This window comes from Rhinatrema bivittatum, chromosome 12, assembly GCF_901001135.1.
Source record: "Rhinatrema bivittatum chromosome 12, aRhiBiv1.1, whole genome shotgun sequence".
Classification (NCBI taxonomy): Eukaryota; Metazoa; Chordata; class Amphibia; order Gymnophiona; family Rhinatrematidae; genus Rhinatrema; species Rhinatrema bivittatum.
In genome coordinates, this window is record NC_042626.1 from 9,872,874 (window position 1) to 9,888,720 (window position 15,847).

The 15,847-nt window shown below is 53.3% G+C and overlaps 1 protein-coding gene across 3 annotated transcripts in view; it reads left to right on the plus strand.

Moving 5' to 3' along the window:
- The window catches only part of MAGI3 (membrane associated guanylate kinase, WW and PDZ domain containing 3), a 188,192-nt gene that overhangs the window by 163,527 nt on the left and 8,818 nt on the right, over window positions 1–15,847 (plus strand). For 2 of the 3 annotated variants that reach the window (XM_029574245.1, XM_029574244.1), the window contains exons 13-20: window positions 362–453; window positions 1,893–2,085; window positions 2,542–2,712; window positions 2,939–3,124; window positions 4,208–4,310; window positions 7,225–7,354; window positions 8,964–9,107; window positions 13,174–13,312. In XM_029574245.1, the coding sequence (XP_029430105.1) occupies window positions 362–453; window positions 1,893–2,085; window positions 2,542–2,712; window positions 2,939–3,124; window positions 4,208–4,310; window positions 7,225–7,354; window positions 8,964–9,107; window positions 13,174–13,312 (1,158 nt within the window). The remainder of the gene's footprint in view (window positions 1–361; window positions 454–1,892; window positions 2,086–2,541; window positions 2,713–2,938; window positions 3,125–4,207; window positions 4,311–7,224; window positions 7,355–8,963; window positions 9,108–13,173; window positions 13,313–15,847) is intronic. The other variant, XM_029574247.1, reaches the window with a different exon arrangement.

Below are 15,847 nucleotides of genomic sequence, written 5' to 3' on the forward strand. Positions count from 1 at the left end.
ACTTCTGTTGATCCCCCAATGGTCAACTCCCAGCTCAGCCGACGGGGGCGGAGTCTTCGTCTGGCGCTGATGACTGGCGGTTTGCAGGGGAGGGGGTTGGGGAAGGCGCCTTGTGAAAATTAGAGGAAGGCAGCCGAAATAGTTGTTTCATGTAACATGGGCCTACGTTAGAGCTACGCCGTATCACGTACCATTCGGGGATCGCAGCCGTTAGAAACCGTGAGCTAACCTTTTTACCTCCGCAGCACAAGCGAGCTGATAACCTGATAGTTTAATGCTTTTTTTGGGGGGTTCCACTTTCTGGTTGAATCCTGTGCTTGACCATTCTCTGCGCTCACCCTTTGTGCTTCTCTCTCGCCAGCTCCCAATGCCAAGGACCTGGATATCTTCCTGCGGAAACAGGAATCCGGATTCGGCTTCAGGGTCCTTGGAGGGGATGGGCCAGACCAGGCAGTAAGTGAATTTTCAAGTCGCTGGCTTTCCTGTTTCAAAGCTGTGCCTGCTTTTTCAGACCTCACGCTCCGGTGTCCCGTTCTGATTTCATTGCTTGTTTGCTTTGAGAAATGTTTGCAGTGGGATTTGGGAAACTGAGCTGTGAAGGGAGTGCTGGATACTTTGGTTGGAAGCTGGGTATGCATTTAAACTAAATAAGAAAAATAAATATATATATATATGTGTGTGTGTGTGTGTGTATAATTAGTGTAAAAATAGCGACCCTGATATTAATTTACTCTGACTGAAGTCTCTGGCACTGGGGCTTTGAGATCTAATTAAGTAAGAAATGTAGACTATACTTAAGGTGACCAGATGGCCCGTGTCGTCGGGGGCAGTCTGAGCCAGTTCTGGGTTTACCTTCCGTGCTTTGTGGATGTTTAGATTGAGTTACCCTATGTGCCATGGGGGTTACACCAGGACTGGCTCGTGCTCTCCCTGGTGACATGGCGAGGGCCACGTCTTGGGTTGGAGCCGCTTGATTTCATCACGTCTGCATCCCGAGCAGCAAAACGGCGTGGGCTCGCTCCTTTAGGATTCCAGCGGGATTGTCTTTGCTTCTGGTCACAGACGCCCATAACAAACAGGAGGCGGCTACCTCAGGAGCCCCCTCGCGTCTGCCTGTTTCGCCTTCCTTTCGCCTCCTGCGTTCCCTTCGTTTCTCCACCACAATGAATGCTCCTTGCTTGCCCAGTGACTGATCATGCCTGTGATGCACGGAGAGGTTATTCAGCTTAAAGCAGGCCTCTGGAGATTAAAGTCGCATTGTAAATGAAAGACCGTTTCGTGACCTTGTGGGATTATATGGTAGGTAGCTTGCACTGCAGCTCTCTGCACCAGTGCGTTCTAGCAACCACGCAGTAAAAATGCGTCGGGGAGAGGATGATCCTTGCAGGAACGACGCCCTGCCCTGGGCAAAATTCCGCAGCTGCTGCAGAAGTTGCCCTGAGTTTTTTCTGCCAGCTGCGTTTAAAATGCCTGCCAGCCTAGACGGGCTGAAGCGGAGGTGTCGGGGGAGGGGTAGGCTTTCTGGCCTGGAAATTTCTCCTCACCCTGGGATATTGTACGTATGGGCAGTGAGAATATGTTGGTTCCCACAGTGCGAAACCCTGCAGGAGCCCAAATGATGAAAATGCGGTTATTTTGGGGTCAGCCAGAATAAAACATGCGATCCATTGAGGCAATTCGTGTTTCCCCGCATGGCCCAGTGCATTATTTCTGACTTTGATCCCTACGGCCCCCAAAAGAAGTCTGGGTTTCAGGGTACCCCAAATCTGCTAATTAGCCTGGTCCTCCGAGCCAAATATTTCCCATGCGCATCTCATGCACCTTTTGGAAACCAGGCCTCTCTGGAGACCGGCAGGGCACGGCACATGACGGTTACTCTGTCATCTGTTCAGATTTACATAGGGGCCATCATCCCGCTGGGAGCGGCGGAGAAGGACGGCCGCCTCCGTGCCGCCGACGAGCTTCTCTGCATCGATGGGGTGCCTGTCAGGGGGAAGTCGCACAAGCAGGTCCTGGATCTGATGACGAATGCAGCTCGGAACGGCCACGTCCTCCTCACTGTCCGACGGAAGGTGTTCTACAGCGGTAGGTCAGGCGCGCACCGATAAACTAGCCCAGGGCTCCCTAAAGCTGTCTTAAGGACCTGCTGAAGATTCATGTCATTTTGTGTTTTGTTTGCATGCAACATACAAAGAAGTATTAATATCCTGCTCAGTGGCTCTGTACCCTCATTCTGCATCCTCTAATGAGAGGAGTTGGCAGAGAACTGGAAGCACAGTCCCTAGGATGGGACAAGAAGGGGAAAACATAATATAATATAATATAAAACCATTTCAAAATGCTGCCGCTTTCTCTCTAGCCTGCACCTGTGCCAGCATGAAATGCCTCCTGTGCCTAAGTTAAATTGCTAAGCAGAGCTCCCAGAAGGGTGGACGTGAACCCTCCCGCTGGACTTGGCAGTCTGGAAATCAGCTCAGCTGTGGTTAGTTAGTGAGCGGTTTGCCGACAGTCGTCATCTTTCTTCTTGGCCTGTCTTACCAGAGAAGCACTCAGAAGAGGAGGAGCCCCAGCTGCAGGTCCCCTCCCAGGCCGGCTCCCCCAGGCTGAAGCACCGCCCTCCCCCGGAGACCTACGAGGTGGTGCTACAGCGCAAAGAGAACGAAGGCTTCGGCTTCGTCATCCTCACCTCCAAGAGCAAGCCTCCGCCTGGCGGTAAGGGGCCCAAGCAGATTGTGCTTTAAATCTTCTCTGTGCGCTGAGCTGAAAGTGAATGCGCTCTGCAGAGTAGAGAGCTCGGGGGTGAACATGGTCGCACCTCAGATTAAGTTTTCTGGTGCCCGTTTAAACAGTAAGGAAACTGGGGGAAAGCATTTGGAAAAGAAAAGAACCCCACCTCCAGTCTCATCTTATTCCTTGTTTCCCCCCCCCCTCCCCCCAGTGATTCCTCATAAGATCGGACGTGTTATTGAGGGCAGCCCTGCCAGTCGCTGCGGGCAGCTGAAGGTGGGCGATCACATCCTGGCCGTGAACAGCCAGTCCATCGTAGAGCTGTCCCACGACAGCATCGTGCAGCTTATTAAAGACGCTGGAAACACAGTCACTCTCACCGTGATCGCTGAGGAAGGTAAGAAGTGCTGACAGCTCACGCTGGACTCGCAAAACTGAAAATCCAACAGCAGCTGGGGGTGGGGAGGGGGCATGGGGAGGAGGTTTTTGCGATTTGAAAACATCAGGGGCCAGTTTGCTCATGCCCGAGTTTTTTCCTTTTCCAACTCTGGATCGCCGAGGGTTGCTTTGGTTGCCCTTGAGGGCTTTTCCTGGCCAAGGAAGAGGGAGGGGGTGCGTCTCTCTGAGAACGCGAGAAAGCTCCTTCCACTCCTTCTCTTCAGTCCGCGGCACAAACCCCTGAACACAATCCTTCCCCTCCAGCTGCATGAGTAGCAGTCCAGCAGCTCTTCCCGCCCAGAACCAGCCTGTAAAACTAGCTGTGAAAACCAGGCCCATTCAGACACAGAACTCCCTCGAATTCCAGTCTGGCGTGGAGAGTATGTGCGCGTTTTTAATAAGATACGCGCATATTCTCCGTCTTCCTGTGTGAGCTAGAAAGTCGGCGAGGTACACGTGCACCCACCGGCAGATGTGACGAATGCATATCCCTAATGAGCATTCCTTCCATTGCACATTCGTTTCGGCAGTGCATATCCCTAATGAGCATTCCTTCCATTGCACATTCGTTTCGGCAGTGCATATCCCTAATGAGCATTCCTTCCATTGCACATTCGTTTCGGCAGTGCATCTGCTCTTTGCCTCATCTCGCGTAAGCCGTCATCAACAGCTTTTATCTCTTTATTAAAAAGTAATCTGGGTGTAGCCTTTTTCTATTCATTAATCCCATTATATGTCTCTCCTATTTTTTTCATCAGTACAGGGTGGTTGTTTTTTTTGTTTTGTTTTGTTTTTTTCATGTAAATCTAATTTTTTGGGGACACCTTGAAGGTAACGGTCCTGATGGGACCATTCTTAATACTGCGCTCAAACTGTCAAGTGGGACTCTTTCAATAAATAATGCATTAAAAAAACCCAAACAAAAAGCTGCTGAGACTGACTGCAGGCTGCCTTGTGCTTTTTGACCTGTATGATTGCCAAATTACTGACATCTGTTGATGTCATTTCCATACTGCGTTTGGGTTGTTTTTCTTTTCCTCAGAGCACCGGGGGCCTCCTTCAGGGACCAATTCGGCCAAGCAGAGTCCGGCTCCCCAGCACAGACCCATGGGACAAGTGCAGCTCGGCCACGGGACCCTGGACAGGTGAGGCACTGCTGGAAGCAGGAACCCCTCTGCTCCTTCCTTATCTCAGGGGGATTAACAGTCCAGGAGCTCAGTGAAAGGAAAACCCTTTAATGCCAAGTCCCTTCCTTAAGCCAAGGGATCCACGCGGCTTTAGCTCGCCGCCGGTGAGCGAGTCTGTGTGTGAGGAGCTGATTTTTATCTTCCACTGCAGACAGCTCGGTAGATCCGCACCGCTGGTAATCCCCTCCCTCCCCGGGCAGTCATTTCAGATCTGGCTCAGGCGGCAGTGCAGTGAATGTCTTTACTTGGCTGTCTGGTGACCCCTGGTGAAATGAATTGGCATTTCCACTTCAGTTTCTAGTGGATGGCTCGGCACCGTCACCCCACACCCCCCATTACAACAACTAGCATCAGCCTTAAGAGAGGTGAAACGCTGCGTAGACGTGAATACTGAACGTCGCCTGCGCCCTCCTAGAGGGGGTTCCCTTTGTAAAACGACTGTGGTGCATTGGTACAGTGGTGAGGCTGGGGTGGTACGGTGGTGAGGCTGGGGCGCTGCGATGGTACGGTGGTGGGGGTGGCACGGTGGTGAGGCTGGGTGGTGCGTTGGTGGTACGGTGGTGAGGCTGGGGTGGTACGGTGGTGAGGCTGGGGCGCTGCGATGGTACGGTGGTGGGGGTGGCACGGTGGTGAGGCCGGGGCGGTGCGTTGGTGGTACGGTGGTGAGGCCGGGGCGGTGCGTTGGTGGTACGGTGGTGAGGCTGGGGTGGTGCGTTGGTGGTACGGTGGTGAGGCTGGGGTGGTGCATTGGTACGGTGGTGAGGCTGGGGTGGTGCGTTGGTGGTACGGTGGTGAGGCCGGGGCGGTGCGTTGGTGGTACGGTGGTGAGGCCGGGGCGGTGCGTTGGTGGTACGGTGGTGAGGCTGGGGTGGTGCGTTGGTGGTACGGTGGTGAGGCTGGGGTGGTGCATTGGTACGGTGGTGAGGCTGGGGTGGTGCGTTGGTGGTACGGTGGTGAGGCTGGGGTGGTGCGTTGGTGGTACGGTGGTGAGGCCGGGGCGGTGCGTTGGTGGTACGGTGGTGAGGCGTGGGTGGTGTCCTGCGTTACTGCCGCACAGACTCCGCGTTCACTCTGTAGCAGGCCGCCCGCGAGGGCAGTTTTGTGCGGCTGCTACGTTGGTGCCGGACCTGTCCAGTGGGGCAGGAGCGAGGTTGGCGGCATACTGTGACCTCTGACTGAAGAATAAAACTGAAGTAATGCCCTATGCCCTCCAAAAACCCGTGGCAGTCAGTGCGGGCAACCTGCTTCTTCCGATTGTCCAGCGCAGCAGCTTAAACATTAAAACCTAGAATCTCTTTGGGGTTCCTGCTTCCGCAGGCGGGAGCTGATGTGAGTGGAGCAGCTGGCCTGGATAGTTGCTTGGACGAGAGAGGGCAGAGGGTCGCTGGTTTGTGGAGGGGAAGGTTTCTCCCTGTCGCTCTGCTCCAGGCGAGCCATCCCCTGGCACATTATGCACATGTAATCAGTATCTCACATCTCTCAGCTAAATTGGAGGAGCTCTCATGTTTCTTGATTGGGGTAAATAAAACTTTATGATTTTTGCATTCCTTCAGTTTTGGAAAAGCCAATACATCATCTCTGGAAAGTGCTTTTAATCAGCTCAAAGGTCTTTGCGTTTTAAGATCCATTTTCAAAAAGTTCAAGATTAGCATTATGCAGAGCTGACGTCTGCATCGGGTGCGCAATTGCCTCAAGCACATCTGCTTTCTCAGCACAGAGCAGGGGAGTTGGGGGTTGGTAAGAACAGAAGAAGATGCCCATACTGGGTCAGACGGAGGGTCCATCAAGCCCAGCATCCTGTTTCCAACAGTGGCCAATCCAAGTCACAAGTACCTGGCAAGTACCCAAACATTAGATAGATCCCAAGGTACCCATGCCGGCAACAAGCATGGCCATCCCCTATTGATTAATAGCAGTTTACGGACTTCTCCTCCAGGAACTGATCCAAACCTGCTTCACTTGCACACCAAGAAATTCAAAACTGTTTTGGGTTTCAAGTGAGGAAATGTTAACATCATCAGTCAAGCTGTAAACGTCCCCTGACGTTTCTTCTAACCCCCTCCTGCCATTCCCTCCCACCGGCCTCCTACCCGTCTGCCGCTGCTGCTGCCTCTGCTGGCTTCAGTCCGAACGTGGGCAGGGTCCGTGGTCCGAGACCATGGGGGCCGCACCCGGTTCAGATTGAAGCCGGTGGAGGAGCAAGACGCAGGTAAGGAGAACGGCTTCATTGGGAAGGGAGCTGGGGTCGGGGCAGTGCTGGGGTGCATCTTCCCCCAGGCCAGGCCTAACGCGCGCACCCTCACCTTCCCCCAGGCCAGGCCTAACGGGCGCACCCTCACCTTCCGCCAGGCCTAACGGGCGCACCCTCACCTTCCCCCAGGCCAGGCCTAACGCGCACACCCTCACCTTCCCCCAGGCCAGGCCTAACGCGCACACCCTCACCCTCGTTACAGGTGGCAGCTCTGGCTTCAGCTCCTGGCGTTTCAGCAGTCAAATGTCGTAAGAAATAACATTCACTTATCATTCAGGGATCAAATTTCAAGGAAGCTATTAACAGCCAGCAAGTTAAAACAGGAACGACACCCCCCCGATATAGAGAGATGTGTATTTTGTTCCGATTTTATACATGGGACACCTTCTTAGCCACTGACAAGAGGGATAAGCTGCAGCCCCAGAGCCAGAGAACGGACGTCTGATGGTGCAGGCTCCTCATCGCTGCTTTCCCTTCTGCTCTCTCTCATGTGCGAGATGTGTTCTCCCCCCCCCCCCCCCCCCCCCCCCATGGCTTCGCTGATTGACGTGCACTCGTTCCCCCCCCCCCCCCCATGCAGAGTAACTTACCTGTTTCTGTTCCTCCTCCCCCTGCCTGCAGGAGTCTGCTGGAGATGGAGAGCGGGAAGGGAGACCCCTCTGCCGGTTTCAGGCTCTCCTGGCCCGACCCGAAGCACCTGCCGCAGTCCGACGCTGGGATGAGCTTGGCCGCAGGGAGCCTGCACTCTCAGGTAATGAGCGCTGCCAGTGGCGCCGAAGACTTGGAGCTTCAGCCTCTGGGCTTCCCGATTTTATTTCCGTGTAATGACTCCTCCTCCCCCCCCCCCCCCCCAGGCATCACAGCAGTAACAGGGTAAGGTAGCACACGCATCGGTACACGCGTGCCGTGTCCCTGAGCTCTCTGGCACCGTGGAGGCCTCCCCGTTTGTTAGGGACGTCTTCGGTTCTGTAGCTAGATGGCTGAGGGGGACATGGACCCACTTTCGCCAGGGATCTGTGGAGGGACCCGGCAGTCTGTGGGAGAGCAGCAGTGAGCGTCCTTGATAGTTAATGATAAGGACATAGGTTCCCATGCTGGGTCAGACCGGGGGTCCATCAATTCCAGAATCCTGTTTCCAGGTACCTGGCAAGAACCCAGACATTAAGAAGATCCCATGCTACTGATGCCAGCAATATCAGTGGCTATTTACTCTCTTTAAAAAGTAGTCATTGGCCGGGGGGGGGGAGGCTTATTTTGGTGCAGAATAATTGCAAGGGATTTTTAAAATTGTATATTTGCAAACTGGCTTCTTGTTTTTGTTTTTTTTTATTGGTGATTACACATTATAATTAATTTGCAGCATGTAATTCCTTGTGGCATTCCTTGGGGTTGCTGATACACTTGTAATATGGTAAACGATGGCAGGTAAAGGTGAAAAGGCCCCCTCCTGTCTGTCCAGGAGCAGTTTTATGTGCATTTACCCAAAGTAGATCAGAGTATTTTTTATTTGTATTTATTAAAATGTATTAATCACGTAACACAAAATAGGCCTAAGTGATTTACAATAAAACAAGCATAAAATTATTGACAAAACATAAACAGCAAAAAAACATAAAATATAGGCCCAACCAACATCAGCACAAATTAACCATAGGCCTGGCACGATAGAAGTCATAAAGACAAGAGATCACCTGATCAGACCACGAACGGCACAGACTTAGCCGTAGGCCTGCTACAGCAGGACGTTCTTCAAGTGGGGTCTGAATTTTTTTTTAAATTGCCTTGAAGACAGAGATCATATGGCAAAGAGTTGCACATGGGACCCTTTTAGGGTTGCAGGTTTCCCCGTGAATGCAGGAAGCACAGTGCAGGCCACATCGCTGCTGTGCTTCAAGACCGTTCTCGTGCCACGAGGGATCCTCTGGTTTATCCCGTGCTTATGCGAAGTCACTAACCTGGTGGGGGGATGCATTGCACGCCATGAGCGCGGCTGCGTTCCTTCCCGCAAGTGACGCTCGCTACCTCTCAAACTCAGCCCACGGGCAGGCAGCTCATTGCTTGCTTTGGTGGCCTATTTTGCTTTCTCTTCAGGTTAGATAAACCGGGGGGGGGGGTGTGGGTGTGTGTGTCTCACTCTCGTCCTCTTCTTGGCTGGGATGCAGGTGCAGGATCTGAGAACTGAGCCAGGGGTGGTCCCGTATTGGCCTTTTGGCTGATAAGGGAGAGGAGATTCCATTGCCAACGCAGGAGGATTAAATGGAAAGCTTTCTTTGGGTGGGAGTTTTAACTGGACAGGATTCAGTATGAAAAGCAAATGAAAAGCCTCGCTCCTGACTCTGTTTTGATTTTCCTCCTCCTAGAGCCTCGGCTGCTATCCGGTGGAGCTGGAGAGGGGCCCCCGGGGTTTTGGGTTCAGCCTGCGGGGCGGAAAGGAATACAACATGGGACTGTTCATCCTCAGACTTGCTGAAGAAGGCCCGGCTCTCAAAGATGGACGGATTCACGTAAGTTGGGCAGAAAAGACGTTGGCAGGCGGTCGCGTGGAGACCGGGAGGACCGAACCCTCCCGAGGGCCATTGGCTGTTGACCTCGTGATTGAACGGCAGGGTGAGAAGGAAAAGCTGGACCTGCACCTGGTCCTCCGTGTTCCTGGAGTCGTAACGAGGCGCAGAGCAAACCAGAAAAGCGCACTTAATGCGCAGTAGAAATATTCCTGGCGCAGGCTGGAAACCGTTGAGTGCAGCGGTGCTCCAGCTGCGTTCTGCCCGGCTTCTGCTCCGGGGGCCGACTGGGGCTTAGAGATAGCGGCGCCGCGCAGGGTTGTGGGGGCAGGAACCCACCAGGTCAGCGGGAAGCGAAGCCTCAGTCAGGGTAGGTTCCAGCTGAGATGAAAGCCCGAAGGAGCAGGAAGAAGCCGTTGGGTGGTGCAGAGAACCGGGTGAAACCATTTAAATTTAGAGATGGCCCCAAGGGGCTTTCCTGTGGTGATGGGCAAGGGTGGTCCTGAAGGAGGGGCCTTCCAGCCACGCTCCCTTCTACAGTGGAAAGGTGTGGAGAAGCAGCTCAGGGAAGCGTGGACTTGGTACGAGACGCACGTGTTGGATTTGTCACGCGGCTGCTGCTGCTGCGCTGTCTCAGAATTGCCCGAGAGCGAGCACAGCGCCTCGCAGAATATTGTGCGGGATGTTGCATTTACGTAGTCCCTTCACATATCATGTAGTTATTACCCGACAAAGGATAACGTTCCCCGTCAGTAAGGTGGGGATGAGACTGTTGAAAAGCATTTTCCACTGCAAGGAGGTTCGTCTTGGTCAAGTGCTAAAGAGAGAAACGCCCGGCCCAGCCATTGACGGAGCGCGTGACTGTTTTACAGTGAGGCCCTCGACTGGTGCCAGGAGGTCATCGGGTCCCTCCCTGCGGAAGGCTACAGCTGCTCTTTCACTTTTATTGAACCAAATTGCATCCCGACAGTAAGGGAAACCAAGGAAGCAGATGAGCCAACGCGCCCCACCTCCCTCCCTGCCACGAGGGACCTTCCACCTTTCACAGCTGGCAAAGATGGCGTCGTGCTGTGGTCCGTGGCTCCGCTCGGCGTGTCTGTGGCGCTCCTAGGACATCGAGCGAGATCCCGGTGCGATGCCGGTCCGGTCCTCGGGCACCGTGGCTTTCTTTTGACTTCTAGATGTCCCGTACGATTCTCATAGAAAGCTTGGTCCCAGCCAAGGAATCCTAGTAACCAAAAAATAGAGATGACTATTAAATCTCTCAGCTCATATAACAGAGAGAGACACATAAAGTCCAGGGGTGCCTTTTACTTACAAGGTGAATGTTGTAAGAGTTAGACTGCATTTCTTGAAGCTTGGTCTCTCTTCTGTTTCAGATGAAGGACAACTTGGAAATCTTTAAAACCAGGCAGGCCCAGGCTAGGGAGTATTCTGGTCATCCACGGAGGGAATTTTAACCCACAGCTTGCTTTGTGACGTGGAGAGGGAGCCCGTGTCGCGCGTTCTTCCCAAGCGATTCCCTCATGCTCTCTAGTCCTCACGTGAGGCGCAGCTTCCGGTGCCCAAACAACGAGCCACCATAACCGTAGCCACTGGCCAAACCCTGACCCACACCTTGACGGCGTGGCAGCTACACGAACACTGTCGTGGAACCAACCGGAGAAGAGAAAGCTTCTCGGGCAGCCTTGCAAGTTGCAAGCGATGTGGCTTCCACTGGCCCAGCAGCGTCGGGGACATGAGTGACTGGCGTTGCTTGCCACGACGTGCAGAGCACTGTGGCCTGGTGGCAGGGAAGGGGAATCGCGGAGGCCGGGGGCTATGAAGAGCTAAGCCAGTGGCAAGTCAGGGAGTGTAAAGGTAAAAGCCTGAGCTCTGTGCAGGCATCGAGTGATCACAAGCAATGCTCGCGGGGAAAACATCTGAAGGGAAATGCACCCTGGCGTTTTAATTTACCCTCGGTTTGGGGTAGACTCGACCACAGGGGGTGTTTCAGGGCCCCCACTGTGGTTGATTCGTCCCGGGGACCCCTCACACGCCCCCGATGTCAGCCCTGGGCACCTCTGGCCTCACCTCCTGACTCGAGCGGCGTCGTTGCCAGATAAGCAGATCCCGTGCGTCCCAGGGCACAAAATACCAACCTAAATGCGACAGGGGGGCCAACGCAGAGCTAACGAGGAAGGTGAAGCCCCCTCGCCCCCATCGTCTGCCGCCGGTAATGCGCCCTGCAGCGGCATTTGAGGTAATGCAACTGTCCCAAGGGTCTTATCAGAAGCCGCATATAACCAGCGCTACAATAATTTCCTATGGCTTTAGTTTAAAAAAAACATTTATGCAACTTAACATTAACAACGGTTTGTGATTCCTGGATGGCGATTAATAAGCCACTGAGCTGTGGCCGAGGAGGCGAACGAGAGGGCGTGAGCCCCAGAGGCAGGCGGCAGGCGTAACCAGCGTCTGAATCTTGCCGTGCGGGCTTTGCCTTTAATTGTATATTTCCTTTTTTTTATTGTTGTACACCTTTACAGGCCTCGCGTTACGTGGCAGTTGTGTTTGAAGTTAAACTGATGTAATTTGAAGTTTGCAGGCGTCGGTAACGCACGAGACCCCCCCCCCCCCGAGCACAAATAAACATTTAATGCTGACTGGGAGCAGCCGCGCTGGGCAGATTCAGAGGCGATCGTGCCTCTCCCGTCGCCACAAAAATAGCACGGCCTGGTGATTGCCTTCAAGCAATTATCAGGGGGCGTTGATGTCGCACAAAAAACGCTGCATGAATAATGCACACCTGCCACAAATGTTCTCCTGTATTTTAACAGCAAAAGGAAGACTCTTTTTTTGGAGCAACTCTTCCTGCACGGGCAACGCATGCACGCGGCCCGTGATCTTTGCTGAATTAATGCAGTGAGACCCCCCCCGCTCCCCATGGGCCGAGTCGCTGTGGTTCCTTCTGCGCCCCCTCGTAAGCCAGGACATAGAAGGCTGTGAAGGATGCAGCACCGCTCTCCTCCCCGCCCCTTCCGCCTTTCCTTTTAAAAAGGATCCTGAATACTGTGCATCTCGGAGAGCGCAGCCCTTCAGGAAACTGCCTGGGGTAGAAAGCCCACCCGCCCCCAGCCTACAAGGACAGAACGGACAGTGTCGGACTTGGACAGGAGCAGAGCAGGGACGGGTGGGACTTTTCCTGAGAGTTGCAGGAGAGGAAGGGGCAGCCTGGGTGGGGAGTGGTTGGGGGATCTTGGGTTGTGCTGACATCCTGTGGCCACACTGCTTTATGGCAGGGCAGCAGTCCTTGAGGATCAGACGCAGGGGATGGGTCGCGGTGTCTCTTCCTCAGCTTAATGCGTGCGCAGCGGCAATGCTCTGCGGTTATTTTATTACTAATACTCTTTATCACTTCGTACACATCAGAGACAGTCCCTGCCCCCTGCAGCTAAATCAGACTCGCAGATGAGGAAAATTAAGTCTTCCGGTAAATGTGTTTAGAGTCTCAGAAAGGTGGGATTTTTGGGCAGGGGCCTGAATCTAGAGAAAGGGAGCAAGCCGCGTCAGCTCGGGAAAAAACCGTTCTAGGCTGCAAGACAGCGCGGAGTCTGGAATTTACCAGTAGAGGAGAAGGGCACAGAGAGGAGCAGCGAAGATGATGAGGGGGGACCTGGGGGGGAGCATGGAGCTGCAGCGTTTGTGTCCTTGCCTCCTCTAGCTTGTCATGTCTGTGTTCATAGCTTGTAAGCTCTTTGGGGAAGGGGGCTTGGGGTTTCTCCTAGTTTATTGCATGCTAACGATTAATGGTACCATGGTGTGTTCTGTCGCGTTCTCTCTTACTCCCCTCCCCCACCACTGTTGCTGATGTACGGTTAATATAACGCGGTAATCTCCACGTAATGTGGACACACACACACACACACACACACACACACACACACACACACACCCCCCCCCCGGTGGGTATTTGCCAATAGGTGGTGGAAGAAGCAGAACAGGCTGGTGTTTTTGTGTGGCTCTGTGCATGCAAGGAAATAATGCATTGGTGAATGCTTCACAAGAGCAATGTGTGTGCGTCTATCAGGTTGGCGACCAGATTGTGGAGATCAATGGGGAACCCACACAAGGCATCACCCACACTCGGGCCATTGAGTTGATCCAAGCCGGAGGCACCAAGGTTCTCCTCCTCCTGAGACCAGGAACAGGCTCGATCCCAGACCACGGTAAGGAACCTGCACGGCCGCGGCCCCCGCTAGTGCAGACTGATGTGAAGGGAAGGAACTGGGGATGCTGGGGAAGGGGAGGGTCTGATTCATGAAAGAGTAACTGGGGAGGAAGAGGTGGATGAGGGAAGTCCCACAGTAGAAAAATGTGTGGCGCTGAATCACTGTAGCCAAACTCCCGCCGCCTTAGGAGTTAAGTTAAAACATCCGATTCTTATCCCATGGCCAAGTGCATCTATAGTGAGGCGCGCATCTTGCTTTAAAAAAAACCCCTTGCTGCTTTCTCTGATATTTTTCCTTTAAGACGCAGTAAGAATAGTGAAGTTGCTGCATCCAAGCCCTGGTCACAAGTGGAGGAGTAGATCATCGCAGAGCTAATGATATCAAGAGTGTCTTGCAACGCAATGGTTTTCACCAGACTAGTAGGCGGGGCCAGCTTTCAGCAGGGGGGGGGGGGTGACCTGTGCGGTAACACAGGGCACCGTGCTCTAGGTGGCGCCACTGCTCCCTCCCAATGCAGCTGATCAAGAGCTGCCATGCACTCCAAACACAGCCCCCCGGGGATCATGAAGAGCTGCCGCTGCCCTGCTGACCCCAGTCACCTGCCAACAGTGGCCTCAAGGCCCAAGGGCTTCTGTCACCTGGCTCGCTGATATACCCTGTGGGGCTAAAGATCAGCTGTTTCGACCCTCTCCCTCTCTCCCTGCAGCCTGGCTCTACTCGCTCTTGCACGGTTCAAACCGAATCATCCAGGAGATGAGCGGTCAGCAGTAGGAGGAGGTCAGACATGTCTGTTGCTGGCTTCACTGTCCCGTCGTTGGGAGGGGAAGGGGAGGATATATAGAGTATTGGTTCTGAAAGGACCTGTGAGCCTTCACAGCAAATAGCGTTGCTTAAAATCCGATGGCTGCGCATCGGGACTGCGATGTCCCAAGTGATCACCTGCAGGAACCAGTTGGACCCCGTTCCGTGCGAGGTAATTGGTGGCTGCTTGTCAGGTTTCACGAGGGTGTGCAGGAGAGGGGGGAGACGAGACGGGCCGTTTTCTCCAGCCCTGTCCTGGGGACGCACCTAACCAGTCGGGTTTGCAGGATGGCCACAATGAATATGCAAATGAGAGATTTGCATATGTTGGGACTCCAACGTGTGCAAATAATGTCTCCTGCATGGTCGTCATGGATGCTGTAAAAACCTGATCTCTGCCTCCAGGACAGAGTTGGGAAACCCCGGTGTAAAGAATTTCGCATTAATAACGCTGGCTTTCCTGTACGTTCAGTTCTGAAATGTTGCACCACGCTGAGGGAGGGCATCTTGGAAAGGTGCAATGGGGGTGAACGCCGCCGTCTGTTTCAAGCACAGTGAGGAGCAGAGGTTTGAGGGGGTAATTTTAAGACTCTCTGAATACGTGCAGAGTCTGAAGACACTTTTATCCACACGTGGGGGCAGGCAGTTTTCTAAGCGCCCTTTTTACCCTCTAAAACGTCAGGAGTTGCTCGGAGCTGCCGCAGCCGGTCGCATCATCCCTTTTCCTGAGAAAGCGTCAGCCGTGTCGAGTTGCTGGGCTTTGTTTCAGGCCATCCGTCTGAGCTTAGCATTGACGGTTTCTCACCGTACCCCACTCATGAAGCTCGCTCGATGCCAAGCAGGCTGCTGAGAGTTTGAGGGGATTTTTTTTAGTATAAAAATTTAAAAAAAAAAACAAAAATCATCAGATGATTCTGGGTGTGATTTAACGACTGGCCTTCGGAGGACCACTTTAAAACCAAATGACTGAATGAGCTAATTCGTGTTTTACAAATCCCTTGATTGGCGCCCTCGCCTGTATAATTTCCGTTTCGAGGAGAAGCGTCTGGCGTTTTACGCCGAGGCCTTTTCCGGTTCCGTTGGAATTCTGTGGGCTGCCCGCGAGTGATCTCCGGCTTTCCCAGGCTCCTTCGCAGTCTGACACGGGGTGCGCCTCCATCACCTCCTCTGGGAGGATGTTCATGGAGAAGCATTTCCTGACGTTAATCTGCCCCTTTCAGCTTCATTCCATGACTCCCTCTTTCTGCAGCATTTTTTCGGCTTCTTCTACGACGTTGCTGCCTTTGAGGTATTTGAATCTTTCTTTTACCTCCTCTCCTCTAGGGATAGCCCCGTTTGGGTCTTTCCATATCTCCTCGTAGGCATTCCGGTTTCCCTGTACATACCAGGATCAGTCCAGACCGTGGGGTTGTTCCTCCCCCCCCCCCCCCCCCCTTCCAGCAGATGGAGTCAGAGCAAAAACTGAAAGGGCGGTCCCTCATGACTGGTGCGCCCTCTGTAAACCTTCAGTATTTCTCTGACTCCAGCAGATGGCAGTTGCACCTTCGGTTCCCCAGTTCATTTAGAGGATAGTTTACAGAATTTCTTTATTCTTTTGTTTTCCTCTAATTCTTTCCTTGGATGGATCATAGTTATAAAGTTAAAAAAAAAAAAAAAAGCCTCAGTGTTCAGCTTCTCTGGAGACTTGCAGGCAGACCTTTGTTTTCAGTGAGAGATCTGTCTTGTACATTC